Here is a 19659-nt window from a genome sequence, read left to right as displayed (position 1 = left end):
TACCTACATCCTCCCTCCTCTCCATTCCTTGTAATGACACCCATTTTGTGTTTCCAGTCTTCAGTTACCCTGTAAACCCTTCACAACAGGAACGGATTGTTAGTATGCATTTATACGGCATCTGATATAATGGTACCTTGAACCTGCTTGAGACCTCTAGACACTACTGCAATAACAATACCAAAATGGCAAATATATTTAGATGATTAAAAGCTACAATACATTAATATTTTTCCAAGGTTTTAGAAAATATAACTGAGTCATAACATCACTGTCTTTACCCAGGTGTAAATGAGGGCAGCACTTAGAAAGAGTCCAAGGGGCCAGAGACAGAAAGGCAAGAGAGAAAATTCACCAGAGGTTCAGCTGTGAACACACGCAAAATAAAAATCACTTATTTCAGGGAGCAAAGAATCCTGTGGCACCTTATAGACTAACAGATGTTTTGGAGCATGAGCTTTCATGGGTGAATACCCACTTCGTCGGATGCAAGTAGTGGAAATTTCCAGGGGCAGGTATATATATGCAAGCAAGAAGCAAGCTAGAGATAACGAGGTTAGTTCAATCAGGGAGGATGAGGCCCTGTTCTAGCAGTTGAGGTGTGAAAACCAAGGGAGGAGAAACTGGTTTTGTAGTTGGCAAGCCATTCACAGTCTTTGTTTAATCCTGAGCTGATGGTGTCAAATTTGCAGATGAACTGAAGCTCCGCAGTTTCTCTCTGAAATCTGGTCCTGAAGTTTTTTTGCTGCAGGATGGCCACCTTAAGATCTGCTATTGTGTGGCCAGGGAGGTTGACGTGTTCTCCTACAGGTTTTTGTATATTGCCATTCCTAATATCTGATTTGTGTCCATTTATCCTTTTCTGTAGAGACTGTCCAGTTTGGCCGATGTATATAGCAGAGGGGCATTGCTGGCATATGATGGCGTATATTACATTGGTGGATGTGCAGGTGAATGAACCGGTGATGGTGTGGCTGATCTGGTTAGGTCCTGTGGTGGTTTCGCTGGTGTAGATAGGTGGGCAGAGTTGGCATCGAGGTTTGTTGCATGGATTGGTTCCTGAGCTAGAGTTACTATGGTGCGGTGTGCAGTTACTGGTGAGAATATGCTTCAGGTTGGCAGGTTGTCTGTGGGCGAGGACTGGCCTGCTAACCAAGGCCTGTGAAAGTGTGGGATCATTGTCCAGGATGGGTTGTAGATCCCTGATGATGCGTTGGAGGGGTTGGACAGATCCAGACTAACACGGCTACCCCTCTGATACTTTATTTCAGGGAGTATTTTATTGAAGGAGAACTGGATTTAATCCAGATTGACAGCAGCTTGTCAATGGGTGCTAGCTGCATTCATTCCATGTGTGTGTTACAAAGAGGCTACTAAACAAAAAACAAGTACAAGCAGCCAGAGTGGCACATATGTTTTCCCCACATTCAAGTCTGGTCAGCACAATCTCTGTGTTTCTCTTTTTAATGCCTTGAGGCCAAAAAAATCTCAGCTGCATTTAGTTAGCTCCTGGCTGGTTCCTGAGCTGCCTCTAAACCCTTGATGCGAATTTCCCCCCAAGCCCGATGTTATTGGTTAGCTTGGCAGGGCCTCCTTATGAGTACAACATGGAGGTTAGGTGTGTGAGGATTTGGGGGCCTCTCCAAGAGGCAACAAAAAGTCTGTACACCCTTTCATAGAAAGCCACAGCCTTCAAAAAGCATAGTTAGATATGAATATCTGATTTCTCTGTGAACCACCTAGCAATTTCCAGCCCCATAGCTTCCTCAGAAATACAGGGCCAAGGCCTCACTATTACTTGCCATCAGGCAGAGAAATAGCTTCCCTGGATTCAAAGAGCAGTTTTTACCAGTAAAGCAAGGATTTAATTAACACTGAGTCTTCAGGCAGCCTTCGTGTCTGTTGCGAGATGGAGTTAATTAGTACATCGATATTGAACTCTGTCTTGGGAAGACAACTACCCAGAAAGACAGCACATTTCATGTGTCCACCAGGGAGTTGGGGCTGGTGGGGACTTTTAAAGAGGACAGTACAGCCCTAGAACTCAAGGGGCCTGATACTGACTTCACCAATGCTGCTGTAAATCAGAAGTAAAGTAATGCTAAAGTACCGACAGTAGCCAGGAAAAGGTGCTAGCAATTTATGACTGTTCATTGGTCTGTTTGGAATAAGGTTTAATTTAGTGTATTTATCAATTTTTAATGTTAAAAAAAAAGTGCCCAATTACACATGTACCTTGTTAAAGATCAAAATACAGCCTCTGTACAAAGAATGCAAAGCAAGCCCAAGCACATTCTCAGGGGCGAGGTTGAGAAAAGAGATGGACATGCCAGGTCACTGAACATGGGCTCTGTTGGACAACTTGGGAAGTGAATTCCACAGTTAAGGGCCTCCACTGACAATGCCCGATAGCAGTCCCTGTAGAGTTACGTTTTGAGAGTTTGCTTGAGTGCCCTAGATGTCCCCATCCTCCTTCTGGCCAGTGCCATCCTTCTCCCTGTTCCAGACTCATGGCCTGCCCCACTCACCCCTTTCGGAGGTGAGCAGTCCTGAAAGCCAGGAGCAAGATGGGTGTGGCTATAGAGGGGACTGGTAAGATGGGCCAATAACCTTGGGGACAGCAAATACCTCAAGTGCTCTGAGACCATGAACAGCAGCAGCACCAAGCTTAAGGGGCCATCACCTTTTGTGGTGTCACCTCCCTCATAGCTACTGCCAGCACAGACCCCCTGGTGGGATCAGTGAGGAATAAAAGAAGTAGATGATCAATTAGCCTAGTGCAGAGAAGCACATCAAGGACAACTTAACCCATTCAGCCTGCTGCTTTTTCTCCGACCACTGGCAGCAGCACTCCCCGCCCAATGGTCATCTCTCTCTTCAGCAGCAATTACTTTGTTCACTGTCAGACCATTCACATTAAGCTACACACAGCTTTTCCAAGGACATCTGTTGTGCATATTTAAAAATATACATTTTTGATTTTGAAAAACAAAAGCACGCTAGCTCACACTAACATCTGCTTTGCCAAAGTTAATGGTCAAAACTGGACCTACTTTTCCTACATGAGCAAAGTTCATGTATATTTATCTATATAAGCATTTTCTTCTTTCAGTCTTCAACCTGCTTTAGTGCATTTTTGAAAGAATGACAGGAAAGAAGAGTAAACTCTTGAAAATTGCAAAATGGAATAAGTAGGAACTTAAAAAAATGATGACAAATACCTTGACAGTGTTTGTTTGTTGTTGTTGTTGTTTTAGAATACTGTCAAGCCCTGTTGTCATAGCTCCAGACAACAGGATATTGGCACCCTTGCTAAATACAGTCAGCATTACTTCCTCCTAACTACATTGGTCACCCTTAGAAACGTGCCAGTTTTGCTTCAGATAATGGTTACTTTAGCATTTGCAGTAATATCTAAATTTCCCTATGCTTATTCCAAGGAATCAGCAAAATTCTGCAGAGACTGGAGTAAAGTTACTCTGGATTTAATTAAGTACCCACAACTCCAGTTGAAGATAACGGAGGCTGTGGATATTCAGAACCCCTGGGGGCGGGGTAGGAAGGGGAATCAGGCCCTTAGTTATCCCAGGGCAAAAAACTCTCCAGTATTTAAATGTGAGCCCACTATTTGGGGCAGAGATTAAAGATAATCTAGGCATGGCCCAAAAACCTAAACAAATAATTTGCCCCAGTTTTTAATAAGAGTAATGAGAAGCTTTGGGGTAGTAGCAGGGTAGGTAATGGAAGGAAGGATATGGAAGAAGAAATTACCCCATCCGATGTGGAAGTCAAACTCAAACATCTTAATGGGACCAAACTGGGGGCGGGGTACAGATAATCTCCATCCAAGAATATTAAAGGAAGTGGCACATGCAATTGAAAGCCAAATAGACAGGATTTTTAATAGCTCTGTAGACTAATGGTCATACCCTATGACTGGAAAATTGCTAATAAAGTACCTATTTTTAAGAAAGGGAACAAAAAGATCCAAAAAACTACAGGCCCATTAGTTTGACCTCATTTGTTTGCACAGGCTTGGAACAAATTTTGAAGGAGAAAGTATTTAAGAACAGAGTTAATTGATCATTGGAATAAAATACAACATGGTTTTACAAAAGGTAGATCGTTGCAGACTAACTTGATCTTGTTTTTTTGAGGTAACTGATATTTTAGACAACGAAAATGCAGTGGATCTAATCTACCTGGATTTCAGTAAGGCATTTCATACAGTCCCACATGGGAAATTATTAGTTTCATTGGAGAAGATGGGGATTAATATAAGAACTGAAAGGTGGGTAAGGAGCTTGTTAAAGGAGAATCTACAATGGGTCATATGAAAGATGAACTGTCTGGCTGTTACTAGTGGAGTTCCTCAGGGATCAGTCTTGGGACCAATCTTATTTCACTTTTTCATTCATGACCTTGGCACAACAAGGGGGAGTGTGCTAATAAAATTTGCAGATGACAAAAAGTTGGGAGGTATTGCCAACATGGGGGAGGACCAGAATATCATACAAGAAGATCTGGATAACCTTGAAAACTGGAGTAATAGAAATGGGATGAAATTTAATAGTACAAAGTGCAAGGGCATGCATTTAGGGACTAACAACAAAATTTTTTGCTGTAAGATGGGGATGTATCAGCTGGAAATGACAGAGGAGGAGAAAGACCTGGGCATATTGGTTGATCACAGGATGACTAGCAATATGATGCAGCTGTGAAAATAGCTAATAGAATCCTAGGATGTATCAGGCAAGGTATTTCCAGTAGAGATAAGGAAGTGTTATTGCCATTATACAAGACACTGGTGAGACCTCATCAGGAATACTGTTTCATGTTTAAGAAATATTAAAAAATTAAAAAAAAAACAAGGGCACAGAGAGAGAGAAGACTGATCTAGAGGAGCAACTCTACCAGTGGTACAGTGGTAGTGTGTAGTTAGTATGTTAGTCTGAGTCAGCAAAAAAACGCCTTGTGCACCTTGGCTTGGCTTGGCTTGGCTTGGCTAGCGCAAGCAATTACAGCGGGCCCCCCTGCCCCCCCCCCCAGCCAGCGCGCCAGCGCGCTGTGGTGTGGCGGGCGCGCAGCGCGCGCGCGCGGCGCAGCGGGCGCAGGGGCAGGCTGGCTGCTTTGCCTGTGGAGGGTCCGCTGGTCGCTGGCGGCCGCAGCTGCCCGCAGGCAAGCCTCCTCTGCTGCTGGCGGCAAAAAAAAATGCCCTAGCGCGCCCGCCTTGCCCCCTCCCCCCCCACACTGGGAGGAGGGGCGGCGGCGCTCTGTCTGGCTCGCGCTGCTGCTGGTACTTCACCTCGGCAAGTAGAATAACATTTGCTGTGCCTTGGTTACAACGCACGGGCATCAGTGTGAACGAGGTGTTGGGTTACTGCACTCTGATTGACCTCCAGAAACGTCCCATAATCCCCTTAAGTCAAGTGGCCACTCTTGTCATTGTTTTGAACTCCTGTAGGAATGCAGAAATGCCCTTTCAAAGCTCCATTTCTGACAGCCAGCATGCAAGCCCTTACTGTGGAATGCTGTGTGTGTGAGAGAGAGGTGGTGGGGGCGAGGGGGGATCTGCTGCTGTCTGAACTTACAAGACAGCATGCTGACATGCTCTCAGCCCCCCAAAACCCCACTCTCTCTCCCCCACATACACACAACACACTCCCTGTCACATTGTACCCCACCCCCCCAATTTGAAAAGCACATTGCAGTCACTTGCATGCTGGGATAGCTGCCCATAATGCATTGCTCCCAATGCCACTACAAGTGCCGCAAATGTGGCCACGCCAGTGCGCAAGCAGCTGTCAGTGTGGACAGACTGCAGCATTTTCCCTACTGCGTTCTCCGAAGGCAGGTTTAACTCACAGCGCTCTACATCTGCAAGTGTAGCCATGCCTTTAGAGACTAACTATTTGGGCATAAGCTTTCGTGGGCTAAAACCCACTTCATCAGACGCACAAAATGGAAAATACAGAGGCAGATATAAATACACAGCACATGAAAAGATGGGAATTGCCTTATGAAAGGCGACCCAGGCAGCTTGGCTTGTTTAGCCTAACCAAAAAAAGGCTGAGGAGAGAGATGATTGGTCTCTATAAATACATCAGAGGGATAAATACCAGGGAGGGAGAGGAGTTACTTAAGTTAAGCACCAGTGCTGACACAAGAACAAATGGATGTAAACCAGCCATCAATAAGTTTACGCATGAAATTAGACAAAGGTTTCCAACCATCAGAGGAGGAGTGAAGTTCTGGAACAGCCTTCCAAGGGGAATAGTAGGAGCAAAAAACCTAACGGTCTTTGAGACTGAGCTTGATACGTTTATGGAGGGGGATGGTGTGATGGGACTGTTTACAATAATGTGTGGCCCATCTGCAACTACTAGTAGCAAAAATCCCCAATGGCCAGAGATGGGACACTAGATGGGAAGGGCTCTGAATTACTTCAGAGAATTCTCTCCCAGGTGTCCGGCTGCTGGATCTTGCCCACATTCTCAAGGTCTAAGTGATCACTGTATTTAGGGTTGGGAAGGAATTCCCCCCCAGCTTAGATTGGCAGAGACCCTGTTTTTTTCCCCACCTTTCTCTGCAGCATGAGGCAGGGTCACTTGCTGGTTTAAACTAGCAGGTAAATGGTGGATTCTCTGTAATGTCAAGTCTTTAAATCTTGATTTGAGGACTTCAGCAACTCAGCCAGAGGTTATGGGTCTATTACAGGAGTTGGTGGGCGAGGTTCTGCATTGTGCAGGAGGTCAGACTAGATGATCACAATGGTCCTTTCTGGCCTTAAAGACCATGAGTCTTTGAGTAAAAGGTAAGGGCCTCATCCTGCAAACACTACTAAACACAGGCTGGGATTGTCAGGAGGGCTCAGCACACACAACTGGGGCCAGAGTGCTCTGCTCCTATTTAGAAATCAAAATTTGTGGCTAGAACTTCAGAAGAGCTCAGCATGTGCATGGTAGGTGCTGAGCGCTTCTGAAAATCATGCTACAAACTTCTCAGTGGGAGCTCCTGGGTCCAGAGCTCCTTTGAAAATTTGGTCCCAACTGTGGGTTCTGAACTCTGGCCAGGAGCTTTTTAGAAAATTCTAGCTAGAGGGCTTACAAGTGTGAGCAGTTTCATTGACACCAAAATCATATCTTTATTCATTACACATTGTCATCAATTCCAGTTAGATTTTCAAGCACTATGATAAAGATTTTGCAAGATCAGGCCCTGATCTCTTAGAGAGAAGCAAAAGAGACATTAACTCCGATCCAGCTGTGACACCTTGTGGTCAATTTAAAAATTATATTCATAGCATTTGGTGCCCGGGTTAAAATTACATGGTTTAGTCTTAAATGATGGTGTTATCTGTGCCTCATTTTATAACCTGCTGCATGAACAGTAATCCCTTTGCCTAAGAAAATGTTTCCCCAAAAAGGTACTCAGGAAGGGTGAAATTCATTACAGTAAAGAAGGCCTGCACAAGTACCTCTGCACCATTTAAGCCCTCAATGTTGGGCATATATGGCACATAGAGATTTATGCAGGTGCATATGGGTGAATGTCACCCAAATTGGAGAACTTCTGGGGTAACTGCAGAGAGATATTTTTCCCATCATGTCTAGAATGGTTAGATGTTATTTTCTGTTATTACAAAATGATGACTGCATTATGCCATGTGTGTAGTAATGCATTTCCGATACCGACATAGAAACTGACGCACATTTGGTTAGATATTAGTTTAGTTTATTAGTCCTAAATATGGAGCCAGAGCTCTGATGGATCTGTCTGCTCCTTTCCATCACAGACCTCCTCCACAGTCTGCTGTCTGCTAGCCTTGTCCCTTATGTAAGCTATTTATTGTTTTACTTATGATAATCTAATACAAGACCTCCATGGCAGTTGTTAAAGATGCTCAGACAGTCTCAGTTAATTCAAAACTATATTTATTTAATCTCTTGTTGGAGACGTTTGTAGGTCTGCATGGGGACACTGATTCGATAGGCGTTTGAATACAGTGTGCAATGAATGAAGTCAAATGTTATGGAGAACCTAGAGATCTGAAGAGTAGCCTGGCAGCCGGCAACGAGCTGATTAATAGCGTCACTGTGGTATTAGGACACTGTCAGAGTCAGTGGCGTATTATCGCCTAGGCCAACAAGGCCAAGGCCTAGGCCTAGGGCGGCAAATTTGCAGGGGCGGCAAATTTGCTCACGCCCCCTCCCCAACTCTGCCCCTTCCCCAAATCCCTGGCCAGCCTCCTCCCCCAGGCGTGCCGCGCTTCCCTCCTTCCTCCCCTGGGAGGGAGAAGCAAGTAGCGGCGCGATCGGAGGAGACAGAGCAGAGGTGAGCTGGGGCCCGCAGGCACTGGGAGTAACTCGTGGGGGCCGGGAACTGCTCCCCGCCCTAGCTCACCTCCGCTCCACCACTGCCATCCCCTGAGTGCGCTGCAACTCCCCTTCCCTCCCAGGTTTGCCGCGCGAAAGTGCTGGGAGGGAGGGAGAAGCGAGTACTGGCGTGCTCGGGAGATAGTGGAGGTGACCTGGGGCCGGCGGGCGAGGGGAGTAACTCTTCGGGGGGGGGCAGGGAACTGCTCCCTGCCCCAGCTCACCATCACTCCACCTCCGCCATCCCCCGAGCACGCCACAACTCTCCTTCTCCCCACTCCCTCCCAGGCTTGCCATGAGGGAGCAGAGGTGAGCTGGTGCGGGGGGCGGCAATTTTTTGTGGGCCTAGGGGCAGCAAATTTGTTAATCTGCCACTGGTCAGAGTAGGTTTATGTTCTGGATGGAATTCCATAGGACTACCTCCAGTCAAGGCTGGCTGGCTGATGCACTGAATCCGCACATCTAAGAGATGGCCCAGTTCTTTATCCTTCCTAGTCAACCCACACAACTTTCTGATCAGTGCTGGCTGGCTATGGGACCCTGGCAGAATAGGGTTTCCAGATAGCTTGTGTGTCTATACCCAAATCCCAGAAGACTTTGGGCTGGTGAATGACTGGAATCAATAAGTGAATATGACCCAAGGATGCAGATGTTCCAGAAACAACTACTCATGCTGGGATGGCTACAGAGTCATTCCATTGATAACTGTATTGGGCGCTTGGTCAAGTGACAAAAATCTCTTTTATGGCCCTACCACAGATGGTAAAAGCATCCTCTTTGCTTGTCATTTTAATCTCAGTTTCTGTAATAGAGTGAACCACAAAGCTTTTCATTATACTCCTTCCTTTTCAATAGGTATTTACTATGTGTAAGGTCTCATTTAAATGTTTTTGTCTGAATTAGAAAATACAAACATCAATATTAATAAACACTGAACAGTTTTTGCCTTTCCTGTCTTTGTTTTTTACTCTCTACAGAAATCCTTCTTCCATCCCCGTCATCTCCTAAATGAATGCACAGATACATTCAAGATGGTGAGCCACGGATCTTCAGGAAACTGCACTGATCCTCATATGGGATTTCAGTCCTCCCTGTACGCAACCACTTACACCATAATATTCATACCTGGTCTTCTGACAAACAGTACTGCATTATGGGTTTTATGTCGCTTCATCAGGAAGAAAAACAAAGCTGTTATTTTTATGATTAATTTGGCTGTCGCTGATCTTGTACATGTTCTCTCATTACCTCTTCGAGTGTATTATTATATAAACCACACGTGGCCTTTTGGGAGTTTCCTTTGCCAGTTATGTTTCTACCTGAAGTATCTCAACATGTACGCAAGTATTTGTTTCCTTACCTGCATAAGCATTCAAAGGTACCTTTTCCTCCTCCATCCATTCAAAGCCAAAGACTGGAAGTGCAAGTATGATGTCACCATTAGTGCTGTTGTGTGGATCATTGTTGGGGCTGCTTGCTCACCAGTTCCAATCCTGAGAAGTCCTACCTTATCCAACAATACAAACACCTGCTTTGCAGATCTTGGAGTGAAGCAAATGAGTATGGGAGCTTCTATTACTTCAGTAACAATAGCTGAATTATTAGGGTTTGTGGTCCCCCTAGTTATTATTGCATACTGCACTTGGAAAATGAGACAATCTCTACAGGAGTGTCAAGTGCCCTTGCAACAGAGAAGTGAGAAAGAGAAAGCTTTACGGATGATTCTGATGTGTGCAGCTGTATTCTTCATATGTTTCACACCATATCATATAAACTTTCCTTTATTTATGATGGTGAAACAGAATGTTATTACAAACTGCGCCATACGCAGAAGCACTCTTCATTTTCATCCAGTTTCTTTATGTCTTGCAAGTTTGAACTGTTGTCTGGATCCAATCCTCTACTACTTTATCACATCAGAGTTTCAGAACAAATTATTGCGATGTAGTGGCTTTGCCCTCAGGAGCTGTCTCGTGGACAAAGAGAGTGACTCATCTTTCCAAGAAAACAGCGATGATATTAAAACACAAAACCCTTTTTCACGTTTTAAATTTCGGTCTCTTCCAAAACTCTGGTCAAATAAATACACAGAAACTCCTCTAACTGAACCAGAGGTGCTTTTATTACAATAAGCTTTTTGAAACTCAAGACCATTTGTTCAGCATAGGTGCAGTCCAAAGCTCAAATGGAGATCACATTAAGCCCAGAAATATGCACTGAATAACATCTCTGGCCATTACATCCAGGGTATCCAGCACAGAAAGACATTTTAACTTTATCTTTTTGTTTTTTTAAATATCATCCACCCCAATCACTACAACCTCCCCATGCAAAATTCTCTCACACTGCTTGAGTTACCCGTTAGGTCCCATAATTTATCTTCCTTAAAAAGATGCTCCCGAATGTAATCCTAGCAGCTGATCTATATACATGGCCGCCGAGAGCAGGTTCGGGCCCCTCAGCAAGGGTGGACCAGCTAAACAGGGCCGACAAAGCCAGGGAAGCTGGGGCCCAGGCCCCCTTCCAGACAGCCAGGCCCCGGTAATTTGTACCGGCTTCCCCCCTGCCTCGTTGGCCCTGTCTATATATTGAAATACCATTGACCATAATGGGAATTCCAGCCACCAAACAGTTACAAAACAGCTACAACCTAGGGCTCCACATAGGCCATTTCCATTGCTGACGCTGATGCACCCATAAAAATGTTATGTCATGGTTATGTCTCTGCTTTTAGACAATCCTTGCCCTAAAGGACTTTTACCCAAGGTACATTTAGAATATCTGGTATATCTGTAAATACATTTTTTAATCATTAAATTAATGTTTTCTATTGAAAATAGTAGCTTGGTTTGAGTCTTGATTAATACAATTGTTTCAATGGATTTCAACAGAAAAGGAATAATTTCTGATAAGATAAAATATTTGACATTCTTGAAAATCCTATCAATATTCTGGGTTGCTGGGAAGGGTTCCATTTTTGCTTGAATTAATAGCAACAATACAGCCTTCAAAATGACAATTTATTCAGGAACAAGAGTGAATTAAACTTCAGCTTAAATACTAAGTCCAAAAAGTTCTAAGCTGCAGAAGCTCTGGAAAATTGTAGATACTAGGCTGCACTTGTTCAGCAGAGAGGTCAGTTTATTGAGAAATAAAAAAAAAATGCTTTCAAGCAACTCTGCTCTTCAGCAGGATTAACTCTGAAATACTCAATCCTTGTCTAGACTAGGGAAAAAAAGTTGTTGTTTTTTTAACCTCCACTGAGTTAGCTCATTTGAGCTAGTTAAGTCAATTGAAAGCCCCAGTTAATGTCACTGTAGGCACAGCTTAAAATTGGCAAGCTGTGTTTTAGACTACGTTTTCCCTGGAAAAATGTGTACTTTTATGTCAAGATAGCTCTATCAATGTAAAATCCTAGTAGAGACAACACACAGGTAGTTTTTACCTCAGTGTAGCTAGTTGAGGTCAACCCCAGGTGGAGGGCATAGTATTGAACCTCAGCTAGCTACACTGAGGTAAAAATCACCAGTTCATTGTCTCTGCTAAGATTTTACATTAAGGTTGCAAACTCAAGTCAGTTACCTCTGTGTAAAAACATACCTTTTTTAGTGATGAAGACAGCCTTAGAGTCCTGCTTAGACTATAATTTGACCTGCTAAAAATCAAGCTAAAGATGTCTACAGGGGTTAAGTGGGGGTTTCAGCTGAGTTGAATTGGCTCAACTGAGTTCACTCCATTGAAAAAAGCACCTTTTTTCGTTGTCTAGACAAGGCCTTGGACACTCCATAGCCTCTTCTGTTCAAAATTGTAGCAGTGGTGGCCCATAGCATCTGCCATTCCCCAGAAGTCCTGAGATGGTTATTTACTAGATGAACATTAAAGAACAGATTGTGTGTACAAAGGAGGATGAGGAAGAGGGACCATAGAGACTTCTCCATAACTCGTTTACCCTTGTAGAGACCAGGTACAGTTGCAAGGAGGCGCTCTACTAACCAGCATTGCCAACTCTCATGATTTTATCGCAAGTCTAATGATATTTGGGCATTTTACTTAAAGCCCTAGTTCCTGGAGTCATGTTAAAAAAGCTGAGATTCTCTTGTAAATAAGTTTCTAGCCCATGTACTTTCAGAGAAAGCTTAAAAATGTGACCTATGTGCACCCTAAAGGCTCAGAAACCAGGAGGCACATAAAGAGAACACAAAATGTGTTATTTTTTTTAAAAAAACATGAATTTTAAATCAATCTCATGGTTTTGGCCTAATTGATGATTTTTTTGAATGTTTGTCTTTGACACCACTGAACAATGTTCCCAGCTAGCATTGCCAATGGTGCAAACAGAAACACAGTGAGAGTGTATCCACAGTCACTGGAGAGGGCCCTGAGTGAGGGGGTGGAACAAGCTTGTATCTGTTTAAAGAGTGGCGTGCACCAGATTGCATAGGCCAGCCCTACAGTATAGAGAAGCAGAGCCCAGCAGAGAGGCTGGATCCTGGTTCTATATTTTACAGGGCTGATGCTGTGAACTGCTCAATACCTCTTGTAGGGGCAGAATCCCCTCACCACACAAGTCAACAGGAATTGAGGGTAGACAGCTCCTCTTGAGGCAGTCAGCAAATGTCAACACAACCCTGGGCTGAATCGAATTCTGATACGGCACTGGTAAATGAAAAAGAAGGGCTGATCATTGTGACGGGATCCCCCCAGGGTACAGCCTGAGGCTGTGGGACCGCTGTGCCCCCTTAACTCTCTCCAGCTGGGCTCTCTCTCACAATGCCTTGCTAGTGTCCAGTAGCGATTCCTCCAGGTGCTGTGATCACTCAACACAACTGCATGTGGAGCCCCACACCCAGCTAGATTGCATGAATGCTCCCAGAGCCACTCCTGAATCTCACAGGGAAAGGCACCCGCCAATTCCCCGCGTGCTCCCCCGCCCCTGCTCCCAGTACTGTACCCCAGGAATATACCATCTAATTTATTAATTGGTTCACCACTGCAACAACCACCAGCCTTTGTCAAACCTGAGCAGATTTGCTCCCACACTTCATACCAACTCACTGGTAAAGATAAACAGTTAAACAAATTTATTGGCTATAAAAGAGAGATTTTTAAGTGATAGTAAGTGATTGGTAACTAACTTTGACTTTTTGCCTAAAGAAATAAAATATAAGCATGCAGTCTAAATTCTCAACCCTATTAGACTGGGCAACATCTAGATAAAGCAGATTTTCTCACCCCACTGGATATTGCAGTCCATAATATATAGATTTCACCTTTGAAACCTGGGCCAGTCTCCTCAGTTGGAGTCTCAAGTCTTCAGCGTCCTTGTTGCTTGCAGTGTAGGTGGGTGAAGGAAAAAGGCCCAGTATGTGTCCACTCTGTCTGTTTTATACCCTCAGTCCACATGCTTGGAAAACACAAGTCCAGGCATGTCTGGGGGGCATTGCTGAGCATTTCCCCTGGTGTGGCCTCATGCAGGTGAGTCATTGGATTGTAGCTCCATTGCTGGACAATGGCTGTTGATGGGTTGTTTCACACCCCACCGGGGAGTTGGTTACTTTCCTTGCTGTTGCCTCTGGGGAGCTAATATCTGGCTGATTCCCCAACTTACAACATGTTTTGACCACCATACAACACAATTCTCATAACTTCACATGCATTACTGATATACATATATGGATACAGAAATGACTTTCAATAGAACGTAACCTTTCCCCTGATACCTTACAGGGCATGCTTTATATGTAATATCACAATTATATACAGATGAGAAATATGGGGGGTTATAGGTTGCTCCCCCATGGTACAGAACGTCACAATCATATAGTTATGATTGGGCAAAATGTATGAAGATGACTAAAAATATATGCTGCCAATTGCTGCTCAATACAGAGGCGGCAGATGTAATGTTTTGTACTAATTTCCTTCAGCCCACAGCACGCACTGCTCCCAGGCAAATTTAGTTTAGCCATCTTTTTTTTCTGCCAACTGTGCTCACATTTTGATCTTAATGAATGACATATTTTGCACAGTGGAGTGCAAGAAACACACTTTTCTATTGATCTTGGCCAGAATGAAATTCACACCAGTGCAGAGGAACTATGCAAAGCCCTGCATACCAACTAAACCCTCGGACATGTTGCCAATAAAGTTGGTTTTCCATACATCAAGAAGTTGCTGCTGCCAACAAACAGAAATGATAGAGCAAAATGCAGGCTGAGGGTAAAAGTTAGGCTCCCGTTTAATTTTAAGACCGAGTGTAGAATAGTTTCACTGATAAATGAATGCACATTTCTATCCCATCTTTCACTTCTGGTAAAACACAGAGCTTTCTTTGCAATTCACTGCTCATGTTTGGCCAAACAATTCTGAGAAAGATCAGAGGAAACCCAGACAACCTGAGGTAAATTTACTTGGGTACTTACAGTACAAGAGAGACTGTCAGATATGCAGCAGTTAGGTTCTCTAACCTGAATTGCCTTCAAAGAAACATCAGTGTTTTGCTCACTTCCTTGCTTTTCAGAAATGCTGAGCATTTTCAGAGATGAAACCAGGCATCTGGGAGAGTTTACAAAGGATAGTACAAAGCCCTAAGCTCAGAAAGCGGAACACAGGAAACTGAAGAAAAATAGGTTTGTTTAAATTCAGATAAAAAGCCATGTTTGTAATAACTGCATCTACTCTAGGGCTTTTATTGGCATAGCTATGTTGCAAAAGAAATCACACTGCTAACCAGCATAGTTACGCTGGTAAAACTTTTTAAGTGTAGAAAAGCCCTAAAAGGTAAACTACAAATGCGTGTGCCCTGGAACAAATATTTGGGGAGTGTCTATGCTGGCTTTTTGGCCGACCTTGAGAGTCCTAACGCTCAACTCAATGGCATTTGTTTGTCTGTTTTCTTAATTTTTCCCCAGGTTCTTGGGTTCAGGTCACCAGATCAGTCTCTTCCAGGCTTGTCTTGTCCAACAATCACTCCATATCCTCTGTCCTCCTGTACACAGTCTATCCACTGATCTCTTGGCCAGCCTCTTGTTCTCTGCCCAAGAACTCTAGTCTCAAATGCCTTCCTAAGAGGATTCCCTTCATCCATCCTTTGTATTTGACAATATCATCTCAGCCTCCTCCTGGCAGCTTCTCTCTAATACCGCAGGCCTTGGTCTCACTCCTGATGACATTATATGCATGTGGTCCAGCAACATCAACCCTCTCACTTTCCTCAAACATCTCATTTCAATAGCTTCCAGTCTCCTCAAGTGCCTCTCTTTGGTTGCCTATTTCTCTGATCCATGCAGAAGAGCTGGTTTGACCTCAGTATTGTATAGTTGTCTGTCTGTTTATATGACATGATAACTTTTGAACCCCACATCTAATTAACTCCAAAATTTCAGGGAATGATCTACACATGTATGGCCAAAATCCTATTGATTTGGGGGACAATTAAAACAACATAAGAGGGAAAATAGAGGACACATGGAACTGCTGTCATCTCTTGATGTCACCCATAATACTTTCCAGCATAACAATACCCCTGCTCATCTTCCCAGTAGAATTTAATATGTTGACACCTGAATAACAGATGAGAAAAAAATTGTTCTCTCTGCTGGGATCCTGGGGGGAGATCCTCAGCCAGCAGGGATAGCCAGAGACAGAGAAAAAAGTAGGCTTCATTCCTTCCCTTCTCTCCCCTAGCCTCCTGCCTCCTAAAAGCCTGCTGCAGATGGGAAAGAGGGCATCAGCCATCCACTCCTTCCTTCCCAACTGAGGGGAAGAAGGATAATTTGGAGGTGCGGTGGGGAAGGAAAAAGGACAGGCATAGTAAGGGGAATAAGGGACCCCAGTATGCAGGTCACACAGAACTCCTGCCACAGAGAGATTGAGAGAAATTGCAAGGAATCCCTGAAGTGGACGTGGGGGCAAGTAGGGAACTTGCAGGATGGTATGGAGAAGTACAAAGACCCCCTGATGTTTGCAAGAAGCTTCTACAGAAGCTTTGAAGTGTACAACATCCTCCTAAAAACATGTTAATTGGCAACCAATTATCTCAAGATAAAAACTCTAGTGTTAACGTATCACATGGCAATAGTAGGTCTAATTTCTAAATTTCTGACCACCATGGGGACTGATGCTGGCTAATTTCCAGATTTTTGGACTAATATTTATAAATACATGCTCTTACACAAACTTCACAGCACATTTCCATAATTCACACACAATTCATTTCAAACCAAGAATACCAGAGGAAATATTAATATACATTGTCGCTCTCTCTCTCAGCCTAGGGTAAATCACAAATGCTTCTATCCTGGAACAAAACATTTGGGAGCATCCACAATAGCCTTTAAAAAGGTGTTAACTACCTTGAGTTACTTACATTAGAGTTGATTGCTATACATCGCCTAAGAAGATAGGAAGAAATGTGATTAAATGGACACTTATGAAGGAAAGATGGGAAAGTTAAGTGAGGCACTGAAGAGTTAATTACCTGATTTTCAGATGTGAAAAACTCCTGCAAACCCTGCCCCCACCCCCACATTCATGCCCAATAGGTGGGCACTTAGCTTTTACACAGATTCTCTCTTGTGGTCCAGTCATCCTAGGACACCAGGCCTTGTCTAGATGGAGATTTGCCCTGTTCGGAGCCATCAACATAGCTACACTTGTGCAATCCTAGTGTAGGCAGGTAAAGCCACTGTCATGGCACATGGAATCAAGGACATGCTTAAACAGAAGGCATCTCTTATAGAAAACTACAAAGTACAAAGGCAAACAGGCTTTGACATAGCTCAGGTTCCAGCTATGTTCCCCTTGTTTAGTAGGGACGACACATAGGACACAGAGCCATCTTGTGACTGAATAATATACTGCAGTTAAACATATTACTGTCACATCACACACTGGTTGAGCTTACCCCAGTTGCAAGCAGTAGTAAACTCCACCAGTGCAAATAGTAGCTTTACCTATTCAGTCTAGGAGTCCTACCACTGCAACTGCACCAACAGCTGCCCATGGAGGGCTGAACTTGGAGCAGGTGTCTGGGATAAAAAAAGGTCTAAATTTCCTGGGGAGGCAGGAGGGAATCCCACCTGAATGATTAGAGGGAGTGTGTGGCTGAGCATAAGAACAAAAAAAGTTAATAGTTGTGTGAGGGGTTAGAAACAGAGAAAATCTGAGTGTGAACTGGGCTGGAAAAAAAGGAAGGTGGATAAGGATAATTGAGACTCTGAAAGCTCTACTGCTTTTGCTATTAAAAATGACATCTTTTCAAAGCCCACATCTGAAGGGATTAAACCTTTGAAAATAAAAGTGGGGTCAGCCAACGTTATCCCAGCATCTGCTCAATGTAGTTACTAACCTTTTATTAAATGAATAGAATTGCCTGGTTCTGATATATTAATGGCTGAATGCTATGACCTTATTATTCAAGGCACTTACACTCAAACTGCAAGTCTCTCCACCCTCACGTCTTCACTCTCGTCTTGTCTGAATAAGAGAAGACGAAGTCCTGAAAATGATGCACCAGTTGCTCTCAGATGACAAAAGAGAGATCTGCAGCTGTATACTGGCATGTTCACATGGATGGATTAGAACTATATTTGCATTGGTACCCAACTAAGGTTAGTGACAATTTCTGCTGTGATGTTTTACCTTTATGAAAGCCATGCAGGTGGAGGGTTGTCACAGTAAATGAAATCAAAATGGAATTATGTGGTAAGTGAAACAGGCTGCAGAATGGCTTTAGGTGACAGTGAAACAGACTTCTGAAAACCAGTGATAGACTCTGAGTGCCAGATCTCACATGGAGCCCTGAGTAACGCTCTCCACACTGAAACCTTTATTTGGCTCTAATGTTTGATGTATCACCATTTATAATGATCTTGTCAGTTGTCACACACGTTCAATCATTCTAGACACATTTAATTCTTTTATGGCTCTGTCTAGAGCTATGTGAATTTTTTGTAATGAAACCTGAAACTGAAAAATTCCAGAGACCACAGAGAATTCACCTTGCAAATAGGGAATTCCCAGAATGGTTCCTTATTTGCACAGTATATTCTAAGGCACAGCAGGGAAGGAGGGAAAGGACAATCTTCTGTCTGCAGCACAGGAGTTAGAACATCTGGGTTCATTCCCAGCCCTGGCACAGTCTTCCCATGTGACCTTGGGCAAGTTACTTAGCCTCTGTCACTCAGTTTCCCTCTCGTTACAATAGGGATGAAACGATCTGCCTAACAGGGAGAACTTCAGTGTTGCCAATTCTAGTGATTTTTATCATGACTCTCATGATTTGTTATATATTTCTTAAAGCCATAGCTCCAGGAATAAAGAGTCTCAGATTTCATTTTTTTAAAAATTTCTCCCCTTGTGGTTGCAGAGAAGAACTTGAAAATATGAAGCGAGGGGAACCTAAAGGCTCTGAAACCAAGAGGCAAAGAAAGAGAACATAAAATGCATTATTTTAAAAAAATCTTATTATTTGTAAGCTAATCCCATGATTTCTTTGGGCATGATTCATGACTTTTGAATGCTCACCCTGACTGAGCTGCACTAGGGAAGCTCTAGAATTGATGAATGGCCAGCTGCCACTGCCATTTTTAAACACAGTGATGGTTAGACTTGCTCTGACAGAACACTGCATCAGCCAGCAGCCCATCAACACTTGGAGTTTGCAACATTGCTAGGTCAGTAGAGCTGAACTTAAGTTAGCACCAGTGACAGTTTCCCTAGCACAGACAAGGCATGACTAAAGACGCGGAAGAGGATCTGCTTGCTGCCCAGCTAGGTATTTGGAGGAGATGTATTGGGAAAATGAATGGGTTTGTATCATTGGCTTCACACGAAGGTTCATGTGGAGTTACTTGGGGGGCACTTGTGAAACCAATTCCCCCTTACTCAGGCCAGACCTACACTAGGAGCACTTTACTGGCAAAGCTATATCAATGTAGCATGTTGGCAAAACACTGTTAGTGTGGATATAGCTTTCGCTGGCATAGCTTATTCCAGCCCCCAAAGTGAAATAAGCCACACTGTTAAGAACTTTCTGTTGGTATAACCAGTGGTGCAAGTAGATTTTAACTCTTACTGGTACGGCAACTCATGGGAGGGACACAAAGGGGGGCACCAGCTAAAGAGGGGGCACGTGACCTCCCCATGTGACCCCCTCATGTGACTCTTCCCCCTGTGTCCCCAGCCCCGGGCCCCCACACTCTCCCCGTCTCCTCCCAGCCCACATTACCTGAGGCGGAGGACTCTGTCCTCCCACTGTGCCAGCTTCCCCTGGCATCTGGCT

General features: G+C 43.9%; 1 protein-coding gene across 4 annotated transcripts in view; it reads left to right on the top strand.

Moving 5' to 3' along the window:
* LOC120371981 (putative P2Y purinoceptor 10) overlaps positions 1–10779 on the top strand; it is a 33254-nt gene extending 22475 nt beyond the window's left edge. For 3 of the 4 annotated variants that reach the window (XM_039488553.1, XM_039488552.1, XM_039488551.1), the window contains one exon: positions 9353–10779. In XM_039488553.1, coding sequence (XP_039344487.1) covers positions 9407–10507 — 1101 coding nt within the window. In that variant the 5' untranslated portion in view covers positions 9353–9406 and the 3' untranslated portion in view covers positions 10508–10779. Of the gene's footprint in view, positions 1–915; positions 951–9352 lie in introns of those variants that run through there. The other variant, XM_039488550.1, reaches the window with a different exon arrangement.
* Positions 10780–19659: the final 8880 nt, after the last annotated feature.

Source organism: Mauremys reevesii, linkage group 9 (genome assembly GCF_016161935.1).
Source record: "Mauremys reevesii isolate NIE-2019 linkage group 9, ASM1616193v1, whole genome shotgun sequence".
In the NCBI taxonomy this organism is placed as follows: Eukaryota; Metazoa; Chordata; order Testudines; family Geoemydidae; genus Mauremys; species Mauremys reevesii.
Note: the sequence above shows the minus strand (reverse complement) of the source record. Positions and strands in the feature narration are given on the sequence as shown.